Source organism: Phyllostomus discolor, chromosome 4 (assembly GCF_004126475.2).
Source record: "Phyllostomus discolor isolate MPI-MPIP mPhyDis1 chromosome 4, mPhyDis1.pri.v3, whole genome shotgun sequence".
Taxonomy (NCBI): Eukaryota; Metazoa; Chordata; class Mammalia; order Chiroptera; family Phyllostomidae; genus Phyllostomus; species Phyllostomus discolor.
In genome coordinates, this window is record NC_040906.2 from 159,192,690 (window position 1) to 159,215,844 (window position 23,155).

Consider the following 23,155-nt stretch of genomic DNA (forward strand, 5'->3'; position numbering starts at 1 on the left):
CTTTGTGCTGAATCCAAGAGGGGGTCTGCATCAATCCTAAGTCTGTTTCAGGTCCTTTAAGAGGATGCAGTTTCTTCTGCTGCCTCAAGCCCCACTGGTTTTTACAGCCGGAAGTTATGGGGACTCATCTTCCTGGCACTGGGACCCTGGGCTGGGTGGTCTGGCTTGGGGCTGTAGTCCTTCATTCCTGAGGTATGCCTCCCATTTTTTATATACCACACAGAGATGTGGGACTGCCCGTTACTGTCTTGGCATCTCTCTGTGCCACTCCATGTCTCTCTCCACACTCTCTGCATCTCTACCTCTCCTCCCTTCTAGGTGAATGTAGCTTCTTTAAATTCTTGGTTGTGGGATTTCCACACTGCTCAATTTTCTGACAATTCTGGGTGATATTTGTTTTGTAGTGTAGCTGTATTTTTTGCTATAGTTCTGTGCAGGGAGGCAAGGTGTATTTGCTTATGCCTCCATCTTGACCAGAAGTATGGTTAAATATGTTGAACTTAAAAAAAAAAAAAAAAGGGAAGCTTCCAATCTTCTGAGAAGGAGAGATTGCTATGGTGTCTCAAGTGAAAAAAGACCGAGTACAGAAAGATGAATACACAGTATATGCCACCTTTTAAATAAAGACAAGAAAAAATATACATATAAACCACCAAATGAGAGCACAAACCAAGAAAGACAACAACATTGCAACATCAGGGCCAGTTCAGAAGAGAGGCAAAGGGGAATTGCCAGGAGCAAGTTAGGAAAAATTCCGGATTGGTGACTGTGCATCAAATGTGGGAGGAAACCAATCCAGACTGGAACAGTGAGACTTATGAGAAAGATGTACTACTAACACCAAGATCCCCCTACCACTGTACCATACTTTTAATCTGAGGACAGACTGTAAGGGGAATAATTACCCTCCAGAATCATCCTTCTTTGACCTATTTCTGAGAGCCAGGAGCCAGGAGCAGAAATCACAGAGCAGCTCTGGCCTTTTTGCACCACAGAGCTACTGCACCTGGTCTCTGCTGCACCTCTGATAGTTGCCTTGACTTTGATGCACCTGGGTCAGAACACATTCATGATTGCCCACTGACTTCCACAGGAAGAGTTCTTGTAAACTCTACAGAGCCAAAGCCACCTTATGTTCCAGAGATGCTCTCAACTTATCTCCTCTGGAGAGGCTTCATCCAATAATGCCAATAGGTTTGTGCTTGCTACAGTTTTGCAAAGCTAAACAATATATTGCGTAAACATATATCACTAGTTCTCAAAACCATAAAAAAAGAAATGCAATGATTTCTGTAAAAGTCAAAACAGTGGTTACCTTTAATGAGAAAAAAGTGCTTGGGGGGGAAAGGAACAGCTTCTATAGTACTAATAACTTTCTATTTTTTGAACTCTGGAGATGGGGGTGAGGAGTGCTGCTGGTGTTTATATTATGCTTTAACCTGTATGTATATTTGTACACATTCTTCTGTACGCATGAGCTATTTCATAAGTTTTTAACACCCTCCTCCAATAATTGTAGAACTGAATTTCACTTATTTACTGGACTATGACCAGCACGTATTTCCTAGAACTGCTCACTATTTTCTTCTAGTGTATTTTGAAAGTAATGCAAAATTCAAAAACTTAAATATATACAAAGGAGGGTATAAATGTAAACATATAGTAATCCATACTATGTCACTCTGAAATATATTTGTATCCAAAAGTAATCAAAGTAATAAAATGTGTCCCACAAGCCATTACTGTATTTTGCCATGTATAATGTACACCCACATTTTGCTGTGTGTGTTATACATGGGATTATTATACCCATGGTATGTTACCATTATACCTATGTATGATGCACATCCTTATTTTTTCCTAAAATATTTGGGCAAAAATTATGCATCATACATGGCAAAATATGATAAATATTGAGATATTCTCCAATTAGACTCATTAAATTTGAAAATTGATATTTTGACGTTATCTAAGCTAAAGTTGACTTACACATGAAAAAAGAATTTCTTTAACTAAAATAAATTAGAATGGTGTGAATTCCATGCAAGAGAAATATTTAATGGACATAAATAAAAGATTCCAATAAATACCAATGTTCATCTATAAATATTTAACTGTAAAAAGACTCTCCAGTAACTATCTCAATTTAGAAGCTGTATATTTATTCTATAATCTGAACATTTTGTTAATTTAAACATGACTTTCAATATGACTTAATGAACCTTTACTGCATTTTAAAATGTAAGCTATGATATCACACTTTTTAAAAAAAGTAAAAACAAAGAAAAATGAGTAAAACAATGAAGTTGATTAAATTATTAACTTTTAAACTATCGGGCTTCTAGGTAATTCATCAAGTTGAATAAAATCAATGGGTTTAGGTCTATCTACAACCTCTCATTGTTAAGAGTTGTGCTTTGAACCATTTAGATTAAAAAAGAAGACAGACTTTGGTCAGGGAGCTGCTAACAGCAGCACATTAATCAACTGGCACTATCAACATTCAACTATTTCATGTCTCCATCTTAAACTTCTTTCAAAAATAAGAATGCAAAAGACTCACAGTTTAAGTTAGCTGAGATATTGTGCTTTAAAAAAATTCTATCGAATAATGTATTAAAGTGTTATATGTTTTTGAGAAGAAAATAAAAATGTAACATCATTAATTTAGTGACAGCTCAAATTAAAAGGAAAAAAGTGAAGCAAATATATTTGTAAGATGAAAGACTGCTTATAAAAGAAGTTCTTATAGTAAATTTGATTTTATTTGCACATAAAACATTTATAATTTTATTCACAAGTGATCTCTTTTGTATTCTATTCAGTAACAACATGATATTGTCCTGAACTTTGGAGTCATAAGAAAATGACTTTAATGAAACAAACAAAAGGAGGTCAGTAGTTTTTCATCATTACTAAAATATTCTGGTGGCAGACATAACACTGTAGCCTTTCTTCAATGCAAAAGCACACAGCAGCGATGAACTACAGCAACTGCACGCCTGGCAGCTGTGAGTTCCCAGGCCAGACAATGCAGCTCCTGCCTGGGCAAGCACTGTAACTGACCTGCCCGCCTGGCCTTGCTCACGAGACTGAATAGATAGACGGACTTGACATTTAATTTTGCCACGCCATCTAAAACCCTCAAAGACAGGAAGAAAGATAAGAGCTTTCAGATATACTGCCCAAGTTTTCAAGATACTGTGAATCCCAATGTACCACTATGACAAAACAATAATTTAATTTGTCACAAAGAATGCTATCAAGTAATAGAAGTGAAATAGAAAAAACTAGGGATAGATTTTATTGTTTTACTTGTAATAACAACAGAAAAAAATGTAAAGAGATAATGTTTAACTCAAGTTATCAATGACACGTGACCACCATGTGGTAAACATTTTCCTGTAAATCACAGGGGAAAAGTTATTCTACTAACTGATAGTCTGAATTAACCTTAATGTAACTCTTACATCATCTATAGGCTCAAAAGCATCAAAATACATTTACTATTCGTAATGTAAAGACACAGCATTTCTCTCCACCTTGCTACCTTTTATGGGTGTCCTCAACGAGATTATCAATATAGTAGAGTTATTAAATTAGACTTAATACTATTTCAAATAGTGAAATAATTATGATTAAATTTTAAAATTGAAAAAGTAGTATTATTTATATTGGTTACCGAAGACCAAGCATCAAAACTAAAATTTAATAAGTAGTATTGCATAGGATTTAGAAATATCATTTGGTAATTGGAAAGACTTAAATTTGAGTCTCCATCCTTGGTATGTTTTTATTGCTAAGAAAATGTGATGAAATAGTAGCTCATAGGGAACTATGTGGGTGTCCCTAAAACTTAACTAATTATAAATCACTTAGCTGATTGTTTTTAAAAACAAAGTACAGGTAAAACATAAATAATATTATCCCATCAATTTAACAGCTTATTCAAATTATAACCTATTCAAAATCTCCAAGAAATTAGTTAGTATAACTTATTTAAGAGTTTTTTTTTTTACCAATTCAAATTCTTGACAAAAATTATACATGTGGTAAACATGTTCCTGTAAATCATAGGGGAAAAGTTATTCTACCAACTAATAGTCTGAATTAATCTTAATGTAACTCTTATATTATCTATAGGCTCAAAGCGTCAAAGTACATTTACTATTCATAAAGTAAAGACACAGTATTTCTGTGTCTTTAAGCACAGTTAAGCAGACACACAGTCAATAAACATTTATTGAGCACCTACTATGTGCAAGGCACACGGGATACAGTACCATTCCTTGAGGAGATCACAATCTAAGCTGAGAAAGACATAGATTTAAATAGAAGGTGGTGGGCTTCAAAATCAAAATACATAAAAGTAGAGAGATGGTAGAAAGGTAGTAACACCTTCAAAAGTTGACTTTAAGTCACTAAGTAGCCAATTAAGAATGGTACTGTTACCATGCATTCAACCCTTTATATTGTGAATTCCACACCTGTGGATTCAAACGACTATGAGAAAATATTTGGGGGGGGGGCAGGAAACATGTTATAGTGTTGCTGACAAATAACATCAGTGTAATAGCAGTGGTAGTTAGGCCTACTGCTGTTGCTTCTGCATTTGACATGTACAGACCTTTTTCCCTGTTGTTACTCCCTAAATACAGTACAACAACTATATGCATAGCACTTATATTTTATTAGGCATTATAAGTAACCTTTATAGATGATTTAGAGTATGTGGAAGAATGTGCATAGATTACACGCAAATACTTTCATTTAAGGGACTTGAGCACCTAAAGATTCCAGCATCCTTGGGGGTTCTGAAACCTATTCTCTGCAGATACAGAGGGATGACTGTGCACTGTTTGGTATCAGGGAGTAACTAATCTTTAAGACAATTTCAAAGAAATTAACTCTTCACTGAAAACTGGTCAGTAAGACTAAAGAAACACTGTAAGGCTACAATTCAAACAAAGTAGGATAAAACAAAAAATAGAGTCCACCCTGTCTAGTAACATAGTATTACCTACCACAAGCATACAAGCATTGATTTTCACATGGTTGGTTTACTACATATTAATACAAAGATTAAAAATGTATTCACCTTGAAGGGAAATAGGATTTTACACATTATGACAATTATGATTGACAGGGTCTGCCCACAGTGCTGTTAAGAATGATGCTGAGGCGGAATCTGGACTCAGCAGAACTGTTATGAATAATTAGCAATGTCTGCTATAAGAAAGGGAAGAAATGAAGGGTATGGTCTGTGTATTTGACATCTGTAATATCTTGAATTTTCTCTGAAAAAAATTGTATCCTATTTGTACAGGACCTCACAAAAAAGCTGAATTTAACTAGTTTAATATTAAAGTCAACAAACAATCAATTAAGGGACTGGATTACAGTAAACACTGTTTAAGGAATCCATCCAGTCCATAAATCATTCCTTCTTTTCTGAGAAACATTCCCTGATCCAGGACGCAGGCACCATAGTCTCCCAGCCAGAGTGCCTGACCCCTGACTGCATCCTAATCAACGTGGGATAATGAAGTTTCTCTCCCTTGGGAGTTTAGAATTGGGATTCAGGAATAGCCAGTTTCGTTTTCATATACGTGGAACTGCAACATGCAAACTATGGTGGTCATGTGCTACCACTCAACCAGAGAAGCAGAGAAGCTACTCAGTCTGCAGAGAGATGGATAAAGAAAACCTACAGAGCCAGAAAAACAAAGCAAACAAGAATACTTTCTGGATTCCTGAGAACCTTCCTTTCCCAGCAAAATCCCCCTTCAACTGGATCCCTTTTCTTTATTTAAGTTAGTTCAAATTGATTTCTGTTATTTAAAGCCAAGGGCATTAACTAATAAAGGATAATAGGGGTTGTGAGAAAGTGAAAGAAAATAATCTTATAGAAGAGTCAAAAAAAAAAGACAGGGAAGAATAAACAGAATAATTAGAAAAAATCAAGTGACTTCTCCACCACACATTAAAATTACCATAGAAACTAATTCCTTCAGCTCTGTACCCTCTCTTTAAAGGGTATATGTGATAAACATAAAAAAAACCTGACCTTTGCCCTGGCCAGTATGGCTCTATTGGTTGGGCATCGTCCCAGTTCAATTCCTGCTCAGGGCACATGACTGGGTTTCAGGTTCAGTTGCCAGTCTGGGCATATATGAGAGGCAACCAATCAGTGTTTCTCTCCCTCTCTTTCTCACTCCCTTCCCCTCTCTCTAAAAATAAATAGAAATCTTAAAAAAAAAAGAAACCTGACCTTTGTTTCTTCTGTCCTCACTGCATCCAGCAGATAATGCAGAAGCTCCTGACTGTCCTGTTGTTGAAAACTTTTAAATCGAGGGGCTCTATGATTTAAAAACAAAATAGGAAAGGGAAAAAGAGGAACAATCATTTCATCCACAATATATTACTAATATTTAAAATCACTTTGAAATAACATGTAGTCAAAGATTAAATTTACTTTTTCTACTAAGTTGAAAGACAAAATGTGATTACTGTTTCAATGAGGATGAGATCTTAGATGTATTGAGAATAATATGACTATCATTTATCAGGCAACTACTGCATGCCAACCACATACATTAAGCTTTACATATGTAAAAGTCACACAATCCTCAAACAGTGTGGAATTCACTATTTTCTCCAGTTTATAAATGAGTGCTCAGGGGGATTATTTAAATAATTTGCAAGGTGACAGAGCAAGCAAAAAATGGTATTCAAACCTGAGCTACTGTTATAATATTCCTACCTCAAAATAACCACAAGAAAAACAAATGATGTTTATATTAAAAACTATAAACTGGTATTTCTGTGAATCTATTTATTTTGAAGATTTGACAGGTTTTCTGTATATTAACTTAAAAAAACAGGTGCTATTCATAGAGACATCAACACAACAAATGTTTAGTTGATTTCAGTAACTTTAAAAAGTAGTATTTCTAGCAATAAGATCCAAGGCTAAATGAACATTTTTGCCTAACTGCAAACAAGTTCTAAATTTAGAAAGTCTGCTCTAAGATGAAGAAAAAATTTTGTTAACATAACACAAAATACTAAGAATATTTTATGTAGTAGAAGACAGATTTAGAATGATCTCATTTTAGTATGGTATAGCATATAACATACCTCATTTGATATACATAACAGTGCTATTAAGGAATTCATAATTAACATGAACTTCATTTTACACTTGAGAAAACTAAAAACAAGCTGAGTGCCACTGACATAAATCCAGGTCTTCTAATTCTTGAGTTCAGTACTTTAGCATTATTCCTCATTATCTCAGGATAAACAGTCCTCCCAGTAATGCACTAATGTGAGGCCCTAGTGCTAAAACACTTTCTAAACTCACAGTGACTCCAGCCTGTAACAGGAACCATCATTTCAGTTACTACTGCTCAGTCTTGCTAAGCAGCAGCAAATAGCAGCATGATGTTGAGAACACTTTCATTTACTCCCCAGAGGGGCTTCCCTTTCTGCATGTGGTGGGGTGTCCACCTCCTAGATCAGAGGCAAGGACAGAAACCAAGATGGATACAAATTCCAACCCTATCTGAGCCTCCACAGCTGGAATCCACTAAGGCAGAAATTGCACAACACTACATTTATGCTGTAGGTATTAGAAAAGGTCAGTGGAGTGGAAGAAGGCTGGAGGGGGAAGCAGGGAAATCCTTCAGAGCTCCTCACCAGTCAGGGGACAGGTAGGAGGAGCCAGTTATGGCTTTCAAAGCAGTCACACAGGAAGGAAATCAGTCCTGAACAGAGCAGGAGCTGTCCCCACCATGACTCTGCCTATAGCTCCATCTCAACCAGGCACAAAGCACTTATCACTTTCTAAACCACTGAAGAACACTTAATAAGCCTGGATTCTTCTCTTTCTTCCTTTATCTAGAATGTGGGGGGGGGATCATATGATGACTTATGGAATCTCTAATGAAGATTCTGGGCTACCAATACCAAAAGGGATCTTCAAGCTTAAAGGATTAAAAAAAAAATCACCAAATATATGAAAAGATTCACCCCATTCAAAATAAGAGAAACTCTACACAGTCACAGGAAATGTACCTTAGTAAAAGTGTTCCTGTGGGAAAGAGGAGGGAACTTCTAAAACCTTCAAATTGTTAGAGAAAAATGTATGCACACTCACAAAACAGGAATAGACTATCAAGAAAAAGAAGACATATCAGTCCATTCATAATCCCAAAACTCTCTCAACTCAAACATAACAAATACACAAAGATAAAACAAAAAAGGGCTTAAGTGAGATTCAGTGAAAAAAAGAAAAAGACCCACAAAGCAAAAATAGAACTTAAAAAGGAAGACAAAAAAAAACAGAACAGTCTTTATGGGCTCTGGGCCTGGAAAGGCTCAGAGCTGAAGGGTGAAGAAAACTCTAAAGTACTCACACTGCAGACAGGGGCCAGACCCAGGCTCACTATTTAAGGATGGTTGATCTTCCCAAGAGCCTGAAAGGAAGCCTTTGGGCAAAGGTTGCCTGAGGCCACAACAGAACATAGTCTAGGGACCTGCCGCTGACTCAGGCCTTCCACAGACTCTTCTCACATCCCTAAAACCAAGGTAACAGCCAGGTAACTATGAACCATTAAGAGACCTGGATCTCCAAGGCCAGATTGTGGGGCAGATGTGAAGCTATCTTAACATTTTAAATTTTTAGGCAGTGAGGATGGAGGCATGAGGCAGAAGAGGTGACGGGAGTGGTGGGAAAACAAGAAGGAAAGGAAGTGGGGAATAACAGGCAGAGCTAAGGTGGTTGAGGACTACAAACAAAAAAAAATCTGTTCTGAAGGAGCCTACAATGCAAAATTGTCAAACACATAAAGAAATATAATGTTAAAAAGTCAACAGCTGAAATAAATTTACTTCATTCCAAATAAATTCTATAGAACTGCTCTAAAGATGTTATAATAAATACGTTGAGAATGTCCAAAAACGTACAGGTATAACTGCCAATAAAAGCCTACATATTAAGAAAAGTTGGAAAAATGGACTAAGAACATGTACAATAGATATTAATAAGATAGCCAGTTAAAAATACTAGAAATAAGACAATAAAACCACAAGTAAGAGTACAAAAGATGGGATAAATGTTAAACATTTGAAGGGTGAATTAGTAAATTAGAAGATAATACTTAAGAACATACCCAAATACTACAGTATACTGTATTTTCATTTGATCTAGAGAATTTGGTTGTACTCTTTAAGGTACCTGACACACCACAGAATATTCTTAAGAGAAATCTAGCATAGTATGTGCAAGATTTGTATGCTGAAAACCACAAAACTTTGATGAGAAAAATCAAAGACCCAAATAACTGAAAAGATGTGTCATAATCATGCATTGGATGACTCAACATTAAGATGTCACTTCTCTCCAAACTGAGCTGTACATTTAATGCAACTCCAAATGAGAAACTAATTCTAAAATCCATATAAAAGAGCAAAGGACCTAAAATAGTTAAAAAACAAACAAACAAACAAATGAGAGAAGCTTGAGGAATCACACTACCAATTCCAAGACTTAATATGAAGCTAGAGCAATCAAGACATTGCAGTACTGGGGTAAGGACAGATACATGTAACAGAATAGAGTTCAAAACTAGGCCCGACATATCTGACTTAAATCTCCACTGGACTTTTTAAAAAGTCACTTTTCTTGATATGCAACTGTTGTTAAAGTAAACATAATGAAGTGTTGGGGACCACTCTGTGTGGTTTCCGAGACTGTAGCCCCACAAAAGTAAGCCCTGAAAGGGGCTAGTAAGTCTCCCTGGAAAACCAAGTGAAAATGCAGGTGGCAGACATGACTCGACTCTAACACCAGGGTTCCCATGGGAATCATGTCTAAAATATACAGTGTATCCTTTGACGCTTGCTCTGCTTTGTTTTGTATGGTGCTGGTGATATAAAGGGGATGTTTAAGTTCAAGGCATAAGGAGTAAACTCTGATGTCAGGATGACTAACAGATCCTGACATACGACAGATCTGTGTTCCTTCAATTGTTATCTATAGATAATACCTGGTTTTGTATGACAGTAGCCTTTTTGACATCAATTGATGAGCTATGCATGTATGCTGTATACACTACACATACCATTCCCAATAAAAGCCGTTTGGGAGAAGGGTTCAGGGCATTCCCCACTAGAGGGAATTGCCACCCCCTTTCCCACCAGAACAGTAAGATTATGTCCTGGACGACTTCTTCACCATCTACAGTGGATGGGAAGATTCTGCAGGCCAGAGTTCCTCCCACAACGAAGCAAAAGAAAATGCAATTTTTTAATGTTTTCAAATAATGTTTCACTCAGTAATTCTATTTGTCCTACAAATGAACTCTCACAAGTACAACAAGATGTATATACACACATTCACACATACAGGATTGAACAACAGTAGGTTTATAGTTGTTCATATGGAATACAACCATTAATAAATAATAATACAAGAGTAAACTGTTTTGCATACTCACAACTGTAAACCTACTTTTCCCACCCTGTATACACATATGTAAAATCAAGTAAGTTATATTCACATGTGCTATATGGAAAGGTGTACAAGATATACTAAGCAAAACAAACAAGTTGCAGACAATTTTTATGTCTGTATATACAAAATTACTTTTAAAAAGAATAAAAACACAATACTAGTTTGAGTTATCTATGAACACCTAGTTAATAATAATTTTTAAAAATTTATAAATCCTTATAAAACCAGGAAAAAAGATATAAAACAAAGTCATTTTGCATAGAGTCTAAAAACAAATTTCTAAAATACCTAATATCCTAAAAATTTTTTAACTTTTTGAGGTACCCATGTCTCTGAAAGTTTTCAGGGATTTTTTGTCGTTGTTGTTCCTCAGGCTTTGAGAAAACAGCATTTGCCAAGCAAATGAGACATGCGATATACACACTACATTTTTTACTATATTTTATCATGGCACACTACGCTCAGTGAAATAAGCCAGTCACAGAAAGACAAATACTGCATGATTCCACTTATATGAGGAATCTGAAATAGTCAAATTCATGGAATCAAAGAGTAGAACGGTGGTTGTGGGGGGCTGGAGAGAGGTGAAAATGAGGAGTTGCTAATCAGTGGGCATAAAGTTTCAGTCAAGCACTATGAATAAGCTCTAGCCCTGGCTGGGTACTCAGTTGGTTAGAGTGTTATCTTGATACACCAAGATATGGGTTTGATCCCCAGTCAGGGCACATACAAGAATCAACTGATGAATGCCTAGATGAGTGGAACAACAAATTGATGTTTCTCTTTCTATCTCTATCTCTCAATCTCTTCCTCTCTTTCTGTAAAAGATCAATCAATAAATTTTGTCTTAAAAAGGTGAATAAGCTCCAGAGATCTGCTGTACGACAGTGTATCTACAGTCAACAATAATGTATTACACATTTAAAAATTGTTTAAGAGGGTAGAGTTCATGTTGTATTCTTTCCACAATAGATCAAAAAAAGAAGAAATTAATGTAGTCACAATATTATAAGATAAAATATAACAAAACAATACAATGCCATGTCATAGATAACAAGTTTAATTAAAATGAAATATTAAAGGTTGTAGGTATGCAAAAATGCCGGTTTATATTTAAAGCATTTTGTTTCTACATATTTTAGTTCATTGTGGGCCGAGGAATTTATGAACTCCATGACAAGGTCCATTTTTAATACATTATGGGATGAGTACCTGGATTGTAGCAAGTACTGACAACAATGTAAACCCTCAATTTTCTAAATGAAGGAATAAACAAATACATTAAAGCTAAGTGAGGACCTTTATGGCATGTGTTTATTTTCAGGCACTCAAAGATTTTGTTTTTAACATACTGTAATATCTTGAGAAATTCTGTTAAACTATCTGCTCTGAAGCTCATCTTTTAAAAGAAAGAGACTAGGTTAGATGATGCTTTTAGATTTTACAGTTCTATAATTTTCTTACTTTGGTGTAGCACACCACGGGCTCCAGCATCAGGACAGACCTCTATTTGTGCCCTGGCTTTGTCACTATGAAATGAGGTAAGCCACTTGACTTCTATGAGTCTCAGTTTCCTTACAGAGAAAATTGGGGTAAATAATCACCTCTTCAGAGTATTACAAGATATAATTTTCATAAAGCACAGAGCTGCAACTAAATAATGTTAACTCTTTCTCTTGGTAGTCTAGGCAAAATAGCAATATTATAGTCAGAGTGAAAGGACTCATATTAAGTATAAATGCAACAGTATTTGTAACTCAAGATTATTTATATGAAGCATGTAGATGCACCCACTTCTGACACAGCTGGCTGAAAAGAGCTTTAGGAGAGAGCGGTCCTTTTTCAGTTTCCTTCATGCTGTGAAGAAACAGGATCAAGGCTGAGGTCAGCGGTCCCGGGCTCGAAAGTTCTACTGTTAATGGGTCCTTTGAAAACATGATCAATGCTAGGTCAGAAATATGTTGTTTATTATTTATAATCAAACAGTTACATTTTATTTAAATAATGACAACTCAATTGCTTCAACTGTATTAAGAAACTTCATTCTCTCATACATAAAATATATCAAAATAAAAAAATGGAATTACTTGAAAAACACAGGTATAATCATATCATCTGCCCTTTACGTAATAAAACTATCAGCTTAAGAATAAAATCATCAATCTTTAGTTGCTTGTAACTGTCCCTTAATGTACTCTCCTAAAAGTAAAATTATGCATCTACTTGATATTTGTACCCTTTTACAAATAATCATAAATTATATTTATTAGCAAAACTCCATACCTTGCCTTTCCCCAAATATTCTACTATTAAGTAAGGAATGGGAAATTATGTCACCAAATCTGTACACCATCTCTCTCTTTTAAAGAAAAAAGACAAAAGCAGCTTAAACTGTGTGAAGAATCAATGCACTTTATTTTAGAATTTTTTTCCCACCAAGTTTTGTTTTCTAAAATATTAATTTCACCAGCAACCTCCCTCTCTTTATAGACAATGAACAAAAAGCAGATTCTAAATATAATCCTCAAACCTTAGAGTATGTTACCTTCTAGGAAAACTATCAAATATACTGTCTCATTCATGTATTCATGAAACATACATGTTACATATATATTTCATACTAACTAACCTTAAAAATCCACCATCTGGCTAAAACCATGGAAAGGACAGGTTATAATTTTCCATAACTTTTGAATATCAGAAGCACTTTCTGCCATGTTAAGTATATTGAAGGTTACCTCAAGAGTCAAATGCAAAATCTAAGGCAGTTTCAAAGCCCAAGCACTAAGGTATACTATCCCCCACTCCCAAATAAAGCATTTTTAGACAAAGTAAAAAATTTTTTCAGAATAAGTCAGTAAATAACCTTGGTTTTGAAAGCACATTTTAACTTTGAATATAAAACTAAGTTTGGGGATGAGAATACAATGATGCAACAATAAATCTCACAAACATGTTGACAGGAAGAAGCTAAATGCAAAACAGTATATATTATATTATTTCATTTACATATAATATTTAAACAGGCAGAACTAATCTGTCCTGTTAGCAACCAGGTCAGGGGTTATCCCTGTCAGGTCAGGAGGTAGTGAATGGAACTTCCAGCTGCTGGAAATGTTCTGTTTCTTGAGCAAAGTGTTGGTTAGTTTTAGTTCAGTGTGCTCACTTCATGAAAATCCATCATCTATCCAAATATGGTATATACTTCTCTGTATAAATACTTTAATAAAAAGTTTGTTAACAGTAAGCACACTGCTAAGATGCATACAAATATTAACAAGTTGAACCCAACAACATATAAGAATAATGATACATCATAACTAAGTGGGGTTTGTCCTAGGAATGAATACCAGATAGGTTTGAGAATCAATCAATGTAATTTGCCATATTAACACAAGGAAGGAAAACCATATGATAACCTCAGCAGATGCAGAAAATATATCTGACAAATTCATCATCCATTCATGACAAAACTCTCAGAAAACTAGGAATGGAAGGGAATATTCTCAACCTTATGAAGAACGTGTATGAAAAACCTACAGTTAACTTCATTCTTAATTATAGGAAAAACTGAATGTTTCTGCCCTAGTTTGGGGATTAAGGCAAGGATGTCTGCTCTCATAACTTCTATTCAACATATTACTGCTGATTCAAGTCAGCATGATATGGTAAAAAAAAGAAACAAAGGTACACAGATTACAAAGGACAAAGTAAAATTGGTTATTGAGAGAGTAGTGATCTACATTGATAGTCCTGCAACTCAGGTCAACTCTGTCCTAAAAATAAAACTAAGTCCTAAGATTGATCAGCTCTAATATCTAATTGCCATATAGTAATCTTGAGACACTGATCCACATGTGAATAGTCAAACTTAACATTCAATTTCATTTCATGGGAAACCTTTTCAAACAAGTAAGCATTAACCTCCACTCGGTAAAATAGTCTTCACTATCTCACATCACTTTAGAAAATGGCATTGGGATCTACCATGAAAAATTTAAGGGACTGAATAGGCAATGACTTTATGGTCTGCTTTTTTGACAACAACAACAAAAAAAATACAATATTGTCTTTCAAAACTGCCTCCTTAGAAGAAAAATCTGAGATTACTACATTGGGTTAAGAATTTTTAGAATTCTTCTTTGCTCAGTGTTTTTGAGAGACAGATCATGAACTAAACAGAAACTCTTTCTTCCTCTAAAACACAAATCAATTTCTAACTAAAATCAATATTACTAGTCCCAGTGCCCTCCAGGAAAAGACCACCAGGAATATGCCTGCAGTTGAACGAGGTAGGTTGGCACTAAGGGAGAACACAGAGAACCAGGGGGTGTCTCAATAATAGGATGTTTGAAAGAACCAATATAGGGCTTGGGCTCTAGTTGAGTGATTCAGTGAGGAGTGGAAACTTGAATACTGTCAGAAAGTGAGGGTAATTCTATAATTAGATATCTCAATAAACCTTATCTGTGGGTGGGGGTGGAAAGAATGAGGATAAAGCTACAACTAGTAAACAGCCCTCAATCATTTAGGCCAAGAGACAGGGTATTAGGGATTTTCTAAGTGGTAGGGTAACCTGCTTTTTGTGTGTATTTAGATAAAATCATGAAAGTGGGCTTGCTTTGTCTCATTTTGTCAGACTTAGAATAACCTAGCTGGGGTGGTATTCCAAGAGATTGTTTGAATAACGTGGCCTAACTGTGGGCGCTGAATGTCAGAGGCTGCCTCTTTTTTTCTCCTCATTAGCTTAAAAATCTATTATTAGATTAGGCTTCAAAAAACCTTTAGATGTTCACTATTAAAACCAGATCTATCTTTAAAGAACAAAAATGCCGTATTTAAGCAAATGCCACCAGTAACTACAAAACAGAAGTCCTAGTTATGATCAACAAAAGTCAAACTCTTCTTGTTATTTCTAGTACGTTTGTTTGAAAGCTATCACAATATTGTTGTGTTGTTTGACCCATATGTTTGAAACATATCTTAAAGTTATGATTCTGGAAGTTTTAAATCTGATTGTTAATTTTCATGAAATACTACCGAATTTTTTTTTTTCCCAAACCCTCTGACCACCATCTCAGTTGACAGTTCTGAGAAATAGGAAAGAGATTTCAGCAACATCAGCGGCCCTTCTTACCAGTTGAGAGTCTGATGAAGGAAAAATCTTGAGCTTTGTACCATTTTCTTTTATCTCATTCATCAGTTCAGTAAGAATATAAGACTGTGCCAAGTTCTAAAAGAAAACAAAAGTAAAGTCTACTGGTTCAGGTATACTATGTCTCTGATTTTATGGCATAAATTACTCTCCCAAGGTTTCAAATTGGGTCTAGCATAGCAAAATATTTTTAAGTTAAAAAACGTAATTGAATATATTTTACACTTAATAAATGTCACTATTACTGACAGAGCCATGACAAAGTACAGATAAGACATTTAAGACGCACTGTAGAAAAAGGTTTATGTGTGTGTATGACAATGGCTAAAAAGAGCCTAAAACAAACAAAAAGAAAACAAATTTCTAGGTGAACATGTAGCAACAGAAATTTCTAGATGAACATTTAGCAGTCATTTGACAGTCTACAGGAATGCAAACAAATATAAATTAAGATTATCTTTTACATTTTACAAAGCTTTCTGATGGCTCTTACCTGCATAACTGCATTAAAAAAACAGGTATTTCCTAAATTCGTAATTCCCTTTACAGATGTTATACAGCTTCCTTTTCTTCCCTTCTTTTTTTCACCTGTTTCACATTTTTCTTCACAAAGTTTTATAATTTTGGGAAAGGTACCTAAGTTAGAAAAAAACATAACTGACATGAAATGTAAAATTAAATATATATCATTTGACATAACTTAAATACATTATTTGAAATTAAATAAGATGTTTGTCCTGAATCAGTATTCCTAAAGGGCTGGGACACAAACACAAATAAACATCTTGAGTAAAGCAATTAATTTTAATTCATTTTAATATACACATCTACACCTCATACCACACTGCAGAAAAAACTCCAGATGAATTAAAAAATCAAATATAAAAGAGGGAATTAAAAACAAAAGCACGAAAGATCCAAATCACAGTTTCTAAATACCATTCCCTACTAAAAGGAATGTAGACTTCTTGAAAAAGAGGCTGATTCTTAACATGGGGCAGCCAAGAGGCAAAATGAGCTATAACATTATTATTATGCCTGAAAATAAGGTAGTGCTCACAAAAAAAAGTGATGAGTATATCAAAATACACAGGAGCCATTCTTAACAGGTTCCCACTGTTCCAATGTGGGGCAATTTGAATATCAAAATAAAGAAGGGCACTAAATAGATTACCATTCACTGAACAAAATGAAAGTGACATTGAATTGATAATTAAGTAAAAGCAAATCACCATACAGTGACAGTTTTTTAATATTATTCTTGCAACTTTTCTGCATTTGAAATTTTCAAATAAAAAGTTAAAAAAAGTAATAAAATTATAATATAAAAAGTAAAATACCTAAGGATATAGTACATAAGTGCATGTTTTGGGTTTACTAACTTGTATAATTAATGCAAATTTGTAAATTATAGTATCATGTTTAACATCAGTCTGAAAATGAAGAACAATTCCTAACATTTATGAACTAACATGATTAATGATATCTATTTAACAGCAGATTGCTTTCTGAATCATTATTATTTGAAGTTGGACAAGAAATTCCCAAGTTCTCAAATTTTTTGGTTTTTAACTGAATGTTCTTTTAAATTCAATTCCTTTCAACCTCAGATTGTGTAGTCCTTTACAATTACATTACATAATTTGTTCATCTAATACTGACACGCTGCCTTGCACTGCTAATTAGCTTCTAAATGTTTGGCAGTTTGCCCCTCTAGTCAGATTAATGGAAATTAGGGAATGTCCCTGACCGTCTTTTTCTTCAACAACAGTATGATATTGGGAGTACATACATTATAAAAATTCAATGTCAAGGAAAACCTACAAGATTAAACAGAAAATATGGTAGACTTATAGCCTTCCATGTCTCCGATGACCTCTTCAGAAGAAATAAGGTAAGACAGCCCCTCTCCACCCTGCCCTTCTGTACAACAGTATTATGGGAGATGACCAGGGGCGGAGGTAGCTCTAGTCTTAGGACAGGAGCAAGAAACAAACACCATAAAGAAAGACTTGGGTACTGGCAGACTGATGTCAGGCACATGCTATTGGTTTAAACAAAGCGTGACTTGGCATCTTTGACTTTTGCCCCTCCCCCCAAAGGCATCTAGAGGTAGGGCTCCAGTATCAGTTAAGTGAGACTATTAACACATTTGCTCATAGACTTTCCGTAAGGATTAAACAAGATGCTATTTGCAAAGTACCTGGCATGGTTAGCACTATTTGTGTGAAAAACAGTCCAGAGAGCACTACTTGTGTGAAAAATAGTCCAGAGAAATCATTATTTGTGCCAAAATCAGTATCTTCATGGGCTAGCCTTCATGTCCGTTGCTTATCTGCTCCTTTTTTTCTCTTTAATCATTTTCTGTACTGAGGGTTTTTTTTTTCTCAAGTTTATTTCTTATTTCTAATTGGATTTTCTGAATTGCTAATGTGAGTTTTTCCTTTTATAATGACTGGTTTTCAAAATTTCTTGGCTTTTCTTTTTAACATGTGAAACTATCTTATCTCATTGAGAAAAATGAGTTGGTGGTTTCTAAAATGTTTCCATCATTAAGCAAACTGATTGCATGGAAAAGATTTTTCTTTCAAGTCTTAACTTTTCTCTTAGCCTATGATACAATATTTTTTCATAAACCCTATTACCTGCGTTTCCCCTTTATTCCTGGTTGCTTATTCTTTAAGGAAAGAATAAGCAAACAGGTTATTGAATGTCTGTTGTCCACATATTGAAGAGTTGTTCTTAACTCCCAACTCTAGAATTCCAAGTTAACACAGTGAAGAACAAGAAAGATCTCTTCTCCTGTCCTCCAGATATTACAATAAGTGATAAGAACTAAACTCCATATGAGAGTTTTGGAGCAAAAACTAGTACAATTAATGGACAAGGTCACCAAAGTGCAGAGACCAGGCATGCAGAAAAGAGAGAGCAATAAAAAGCCAGACAGTATTCAAATTTGCAAGTGAATATACGAGCACATGACAAAAAAAACCGTCAGTGTTTAAGAAGCACTACACAAACAAGAAGCAGCCCCATAGTGATCCTGGCTGGGGTTGCAAATAGGAGCTGTCCACCTCTTTATTATTATATCTGAGATTGCAACTGAAGGCTAGAATTGGCAAGTTTCACTATAGCCATTTCCACTAGATGGTTTCATAGTGATTTGTAAGAGATTTATGATGAAACAGTCATTAAATCCACTCATTATTCTACCTCTCAGCACAGGTTCTTACTCTGATTTCACATTTACAAAACTCAGTCTCCATCAGGTTAAGTAATTTGCTGATGGTCATAATGATAATCTTTTAAATTATAAATCCATTGTTATTTTACCACATAATTTCTCTTCTATGACTTATGTACAATGAGAAGAATCATTAAAGAAAGCAGGGTAAGATTCTTACAGGTTTGGGTATATGCAATCCTAAACAAATATGACTCTTCAAAAGTATTTTCTTCAGTTAACATTCTTAATAAATGTTGCCATAACATTTTTTAGCGTATTAACATGAAAACAGAGTGACTGGGAGAACAAAACTACATAGATTATATTAGCTATATAAAAATATATTACATATATACATTTATTATTCACTTGGGAAAATACTTCCAGAAATAAATATTGTAATTGTATAAGAACAAATAGCATTTTAAAACCATAACACATAAATGATTTATTCATCTGTGTACCACATTTTCCATCAGTTTTCAAAACATCTGGGACAGCATCCTAAAGTAAACAATGTTCATAAGACCATCTGGACAAAACTTCAGGCAAAAAAAAAAAAGCATAAACATATGGAAAAACAGATTTTACTCTTCCCTTCAGCAGTAAGGGATGACAAATGTCAAGCCTACACATATCCACGCTTCACTGTGCGATGCTTTTCAGCACCACCTGGCTCTCCAAGCAGAGCCACCAAATATGGACAGCTCTGCCAGAAAGAACATATCCATAGGCAAGAGCAATAAAAATAGTTTATTTCATGGTTAAACAGCCACTTCACACAAGTGGCAAGGATCTATTTGTTGACTTTTACATGTAAGTCTGTGAGAACAGATTCAAAATTAATTATGCTATTGGACTTGAATATTAAATAGTTCAGATAATTTAACAAGAAAATAAAATGACATTTTCTAAGAACTATTTAATTAAAGTGCAAGTTTTTCATTTTACTGAATAGCACATTTATAAAATGTGACAGTTCAAATTCAATCGATTTATCAAATGTCCATTAAACCACTACCTATATATACTCAACTGCATATGACTACAGAATAAGGAATTGATACACAGTGAACAGCACCGAGATATTGAGCCTTAAATTCATGATAATATCTTACTAAAACTTTAGAAACCAAACATACGTGTACATTTGCTCACTAAGAAACTCAAATGAAGTTTAAGATTCTAGATTAAAACAAGAGTGTCTCAGAATCAGTCTCTCAATCATTTGACATAAAAACAGGTACATGTTTTAATAAGAAGCAATGTATTACTTCTATTAAAGAATAATTACTGATCATTTTGTTTTTAGAGACAACAGAGCTTTCTCATTCTGGCAGTGATTTTAGATCTTACTCACTTTAAGAGCCAAATGCACTAGGGACTACACTTCCGAAGGTTTTTAAGTACAGTGTAATTAAAAGGACAAAGCTGCTACAGCAATAACAAAAAAGACAAATTATACAAAATTCTGATTATCATTTGTCTTGTTCTCAAGTTTTACCTGAACCCATGAAATGCCTATAATTAGAAAGAATTTCAGTGTTGAAAGATTATTTTATTAAAAGGGATTTACTGTCTTACCTTTATATTACCAACACTGTCATCAGTTATTGCACTCATGTGATCAAGTAACATAGACACCAGAAGGTAAACAATATTAAGAGAAAAATTCAGGCATTCTAGATAAAATGCTTAAAGCTCTTTTATATCTCTGTAGTTTACCTTTAATCCTATAATCTGAGTACTCAAAGAGCTGCTGACTAACCTGATAAAATTTTGTGCATACTCAGGTCTGGCAAGACAGAAAATTGGTTGAAGCACCGGGGGAACACACACACACACACACACACACACACACACACAAAATTGATGGGTGTGGCAAAAATGGCATTAAGAACTCCATTATTACCCCCAAACCCCTAAAAACTATAAACAAAGTTAAATATAAAAAAGTGAGTATTCCTGTCAACTATAACCTTTGTATAATCTTTCTGGAGGGTAGTTTAATGCCAGTAATTAAAATTTAAGATATGCTTATAAATTGGCCAAAAGTCCCCCCAAAATTTAACCTATAGAAATAAAAGAGCAAGTACACAGCGATGCATCTTTTCTTATCATGGGAGGAAATTGAGAACAACCAATAGTGGATGTGTTGCCAAGTAATATCAAATGTCTACTTTCTCAAAGGTATAAATATTTGTAAATTACTTTTGTTAAACCAGAAGGGGAACAATGGTGCATCCCGAGTTTCCCATAAGTATAGGGAAGGTAAACGTATTTGGTAGTTTGCTTATTCAAAGAAAGAGATTGAGAGCATTATCTCCTCTGATAATTGTCTCCATTGCAGAGCGATGATGAAATCAACTAGTTAGTAACAGTACATTCAAAACTTGGCAGTCTGGCTTCAGACTCTACACATTTAAACATTATGATCTACTATCTGTATAACGGAGTTGATATGGTTAATAAGTGCAATAATTTAAGACACTAATGAAATGCTAGTGATGGTATGAAAGAAAAGGCCACTACTCAAGCAAAGCAGGATGTACTGGATGTCTTTGGCGTGTGTATTTATAGCTTTATTAAAGTTTATAGCAGCATTTCTCAAAGGGTTCCTCAAATGAATTAAGCCCTAATGCCTAAGGCACCCAAGTATGCAATTAATTTCTCCCTATGTTTCCAGGAGGTTACTAGTTAGGTGTTATCTTTGGGGGAACTGAGGAAATAGTCACTCAAATAACTTTATGTGTTATGTACTTGAATGATGAATCCCAGATTAAAATCCCTACATGTAACATGTTGTTTTTTAAATGTCCAACATTTTTTGTCCCTAACCCCTTTTATACAGGGAAATAACCTTTTTTAGTACTTACTTTTGAAAACACATGTTTCTTAGGCAAACAACTATCACTTTTAAGCAAAACAAAATGTATTACTCTTTAAAAACAGGTTAAAGTTTTATATTACAATCAAATTGTTACTGCAAATGGGCACAATATTATTGTTTTTTTCCTCACCCAAGGACATTTTCTTTTCATTGCTTTTAGAGAGAGAGGACGGGAGAGAGAGAGGAAGGGAGAGAGAGAGAGAAATATCGATGTAGAAGAGGAACATCAATTGGTTGCTTTCCCGTATGTGACCTGAGTAGGAATCAAACACTCAACCTGGGTGGAAGTCCTGACCACATACTGAACCTGAAACCTAATGGTTTACTGGTTGACGCTCCAACCAGCTGAGTCACACTGGCCAGGGTAATATTATTTACCTTCAGATACACTGTTTCAGATCCCAAACATACCACTTACTTTCTTGTTTCAAAAAAAGAGAGCAAACTTAGTTAATTCAACCAAAAGAACCAACACAAATCATGTCTTTTTACACCAAAAGCATAAACACAATGAACTTAACAGAATACTCTATTCTCTCTGTAACTCTTTGAAAATGGTATCCCACCACTATTAAAATTATAGGCAAAATTTACTGTTTTAGAAAAAAGATGTGGGAATGTCAATCATCTGTTTAGTTCACAAAAATCAAACCAATATCCAACAATATTACTTCACCAGGAACGCCTGTATTCTTTGAGTATTTGTAGAAAACTTACATGACATTTACGAGACCATCCAAGTGACAAATGAGCCTTTCTGAGAATATCGACCCACTTTTTAATAATATGTACTTCTGGGTGGGTCTCAGAAGAATGTCTTCATGCTCTTTTTCAACTTTGTGTTATATATCAGGATTTTATTGGTTCTTTTTAGTTTTCTGGTATGTGTTTGAGGGATAGGATGTGGAGGGATTTTTTTTTAAGCAAATCCCAGCATCAGATGTGAAATCTACACAGCTGTAAGCATTCTTCTGGGAACCTACACTGGGGCTCCCTTGACTGCTTAATGCAATTACCTAACCCAGTCATGTAGTATTAATGTAATTGGCCCATTTCTACAGCTGAAAAGAAGTTTAATTTTTAAAAAGGAAAAACTTCCTGCCCCATGACTCCTTTTCCTTGGAACCAAATAATAATTACCTCACCTGTTTATTCTCAATGCTCCATTAACTCCTAGATAACCATTAGCCTTAGAAATCTTTATTTGATCATGTAATAAACCCATATCGCCACATACAAAGACATGCCTATCTATCGACCACACAATAGTCAAGAGAGTTTTCTAAAATACAAAACTAATCACCTACATCTCTATTTAAAAGTAATGATTACTCACTGCCTGCAGGATAAACTCTGAATTTATAA

At 34.7% G+C, this 23,155-nt stretch overlaps 1 protein-coding gene across 8 annotated transcripts in view; it reads right to left on the bottom strand.

The window, feature by feature from the left end:
- USP45 (ubiquitin specific peptidase 45) overlaps nt 1–23,155 on the bottom strand; it is a 63,563-nt gene that overhangs the window by 23,619 nt on the left and 16,789 nt on the right. For 5 of the 8 annotated variants that reach the window (XM_036024509.1, XM_028510047.2, XM_028510044.2 and 2 more), the window contains exons 6-9: nt 16,168–16,310; nt 15,657–15,752; nt 12,314–12,444; nt 6,272–6,359 (exon numbers count right to left, since the gene is read on the bottom strand). In XM_036024509.1, the coding sequence (XP_035880402.1) occupies nt 6,272–6,359; nt 12,314–12,444; nt 15,657–15,752; nt 16,168–16,310 (458 nt within the window). The remainder of the gene's footprint in view (nt 1–6,271; nt 6,360–12,313; nt 12,445–15,656; nt 15,753–16,167; nt 16,311–23,155) is intronic. The other 3 variants (XR_004902843.1, XR_004902844.1, XM_036024510.1) reach the window with 2 other exon arrangements.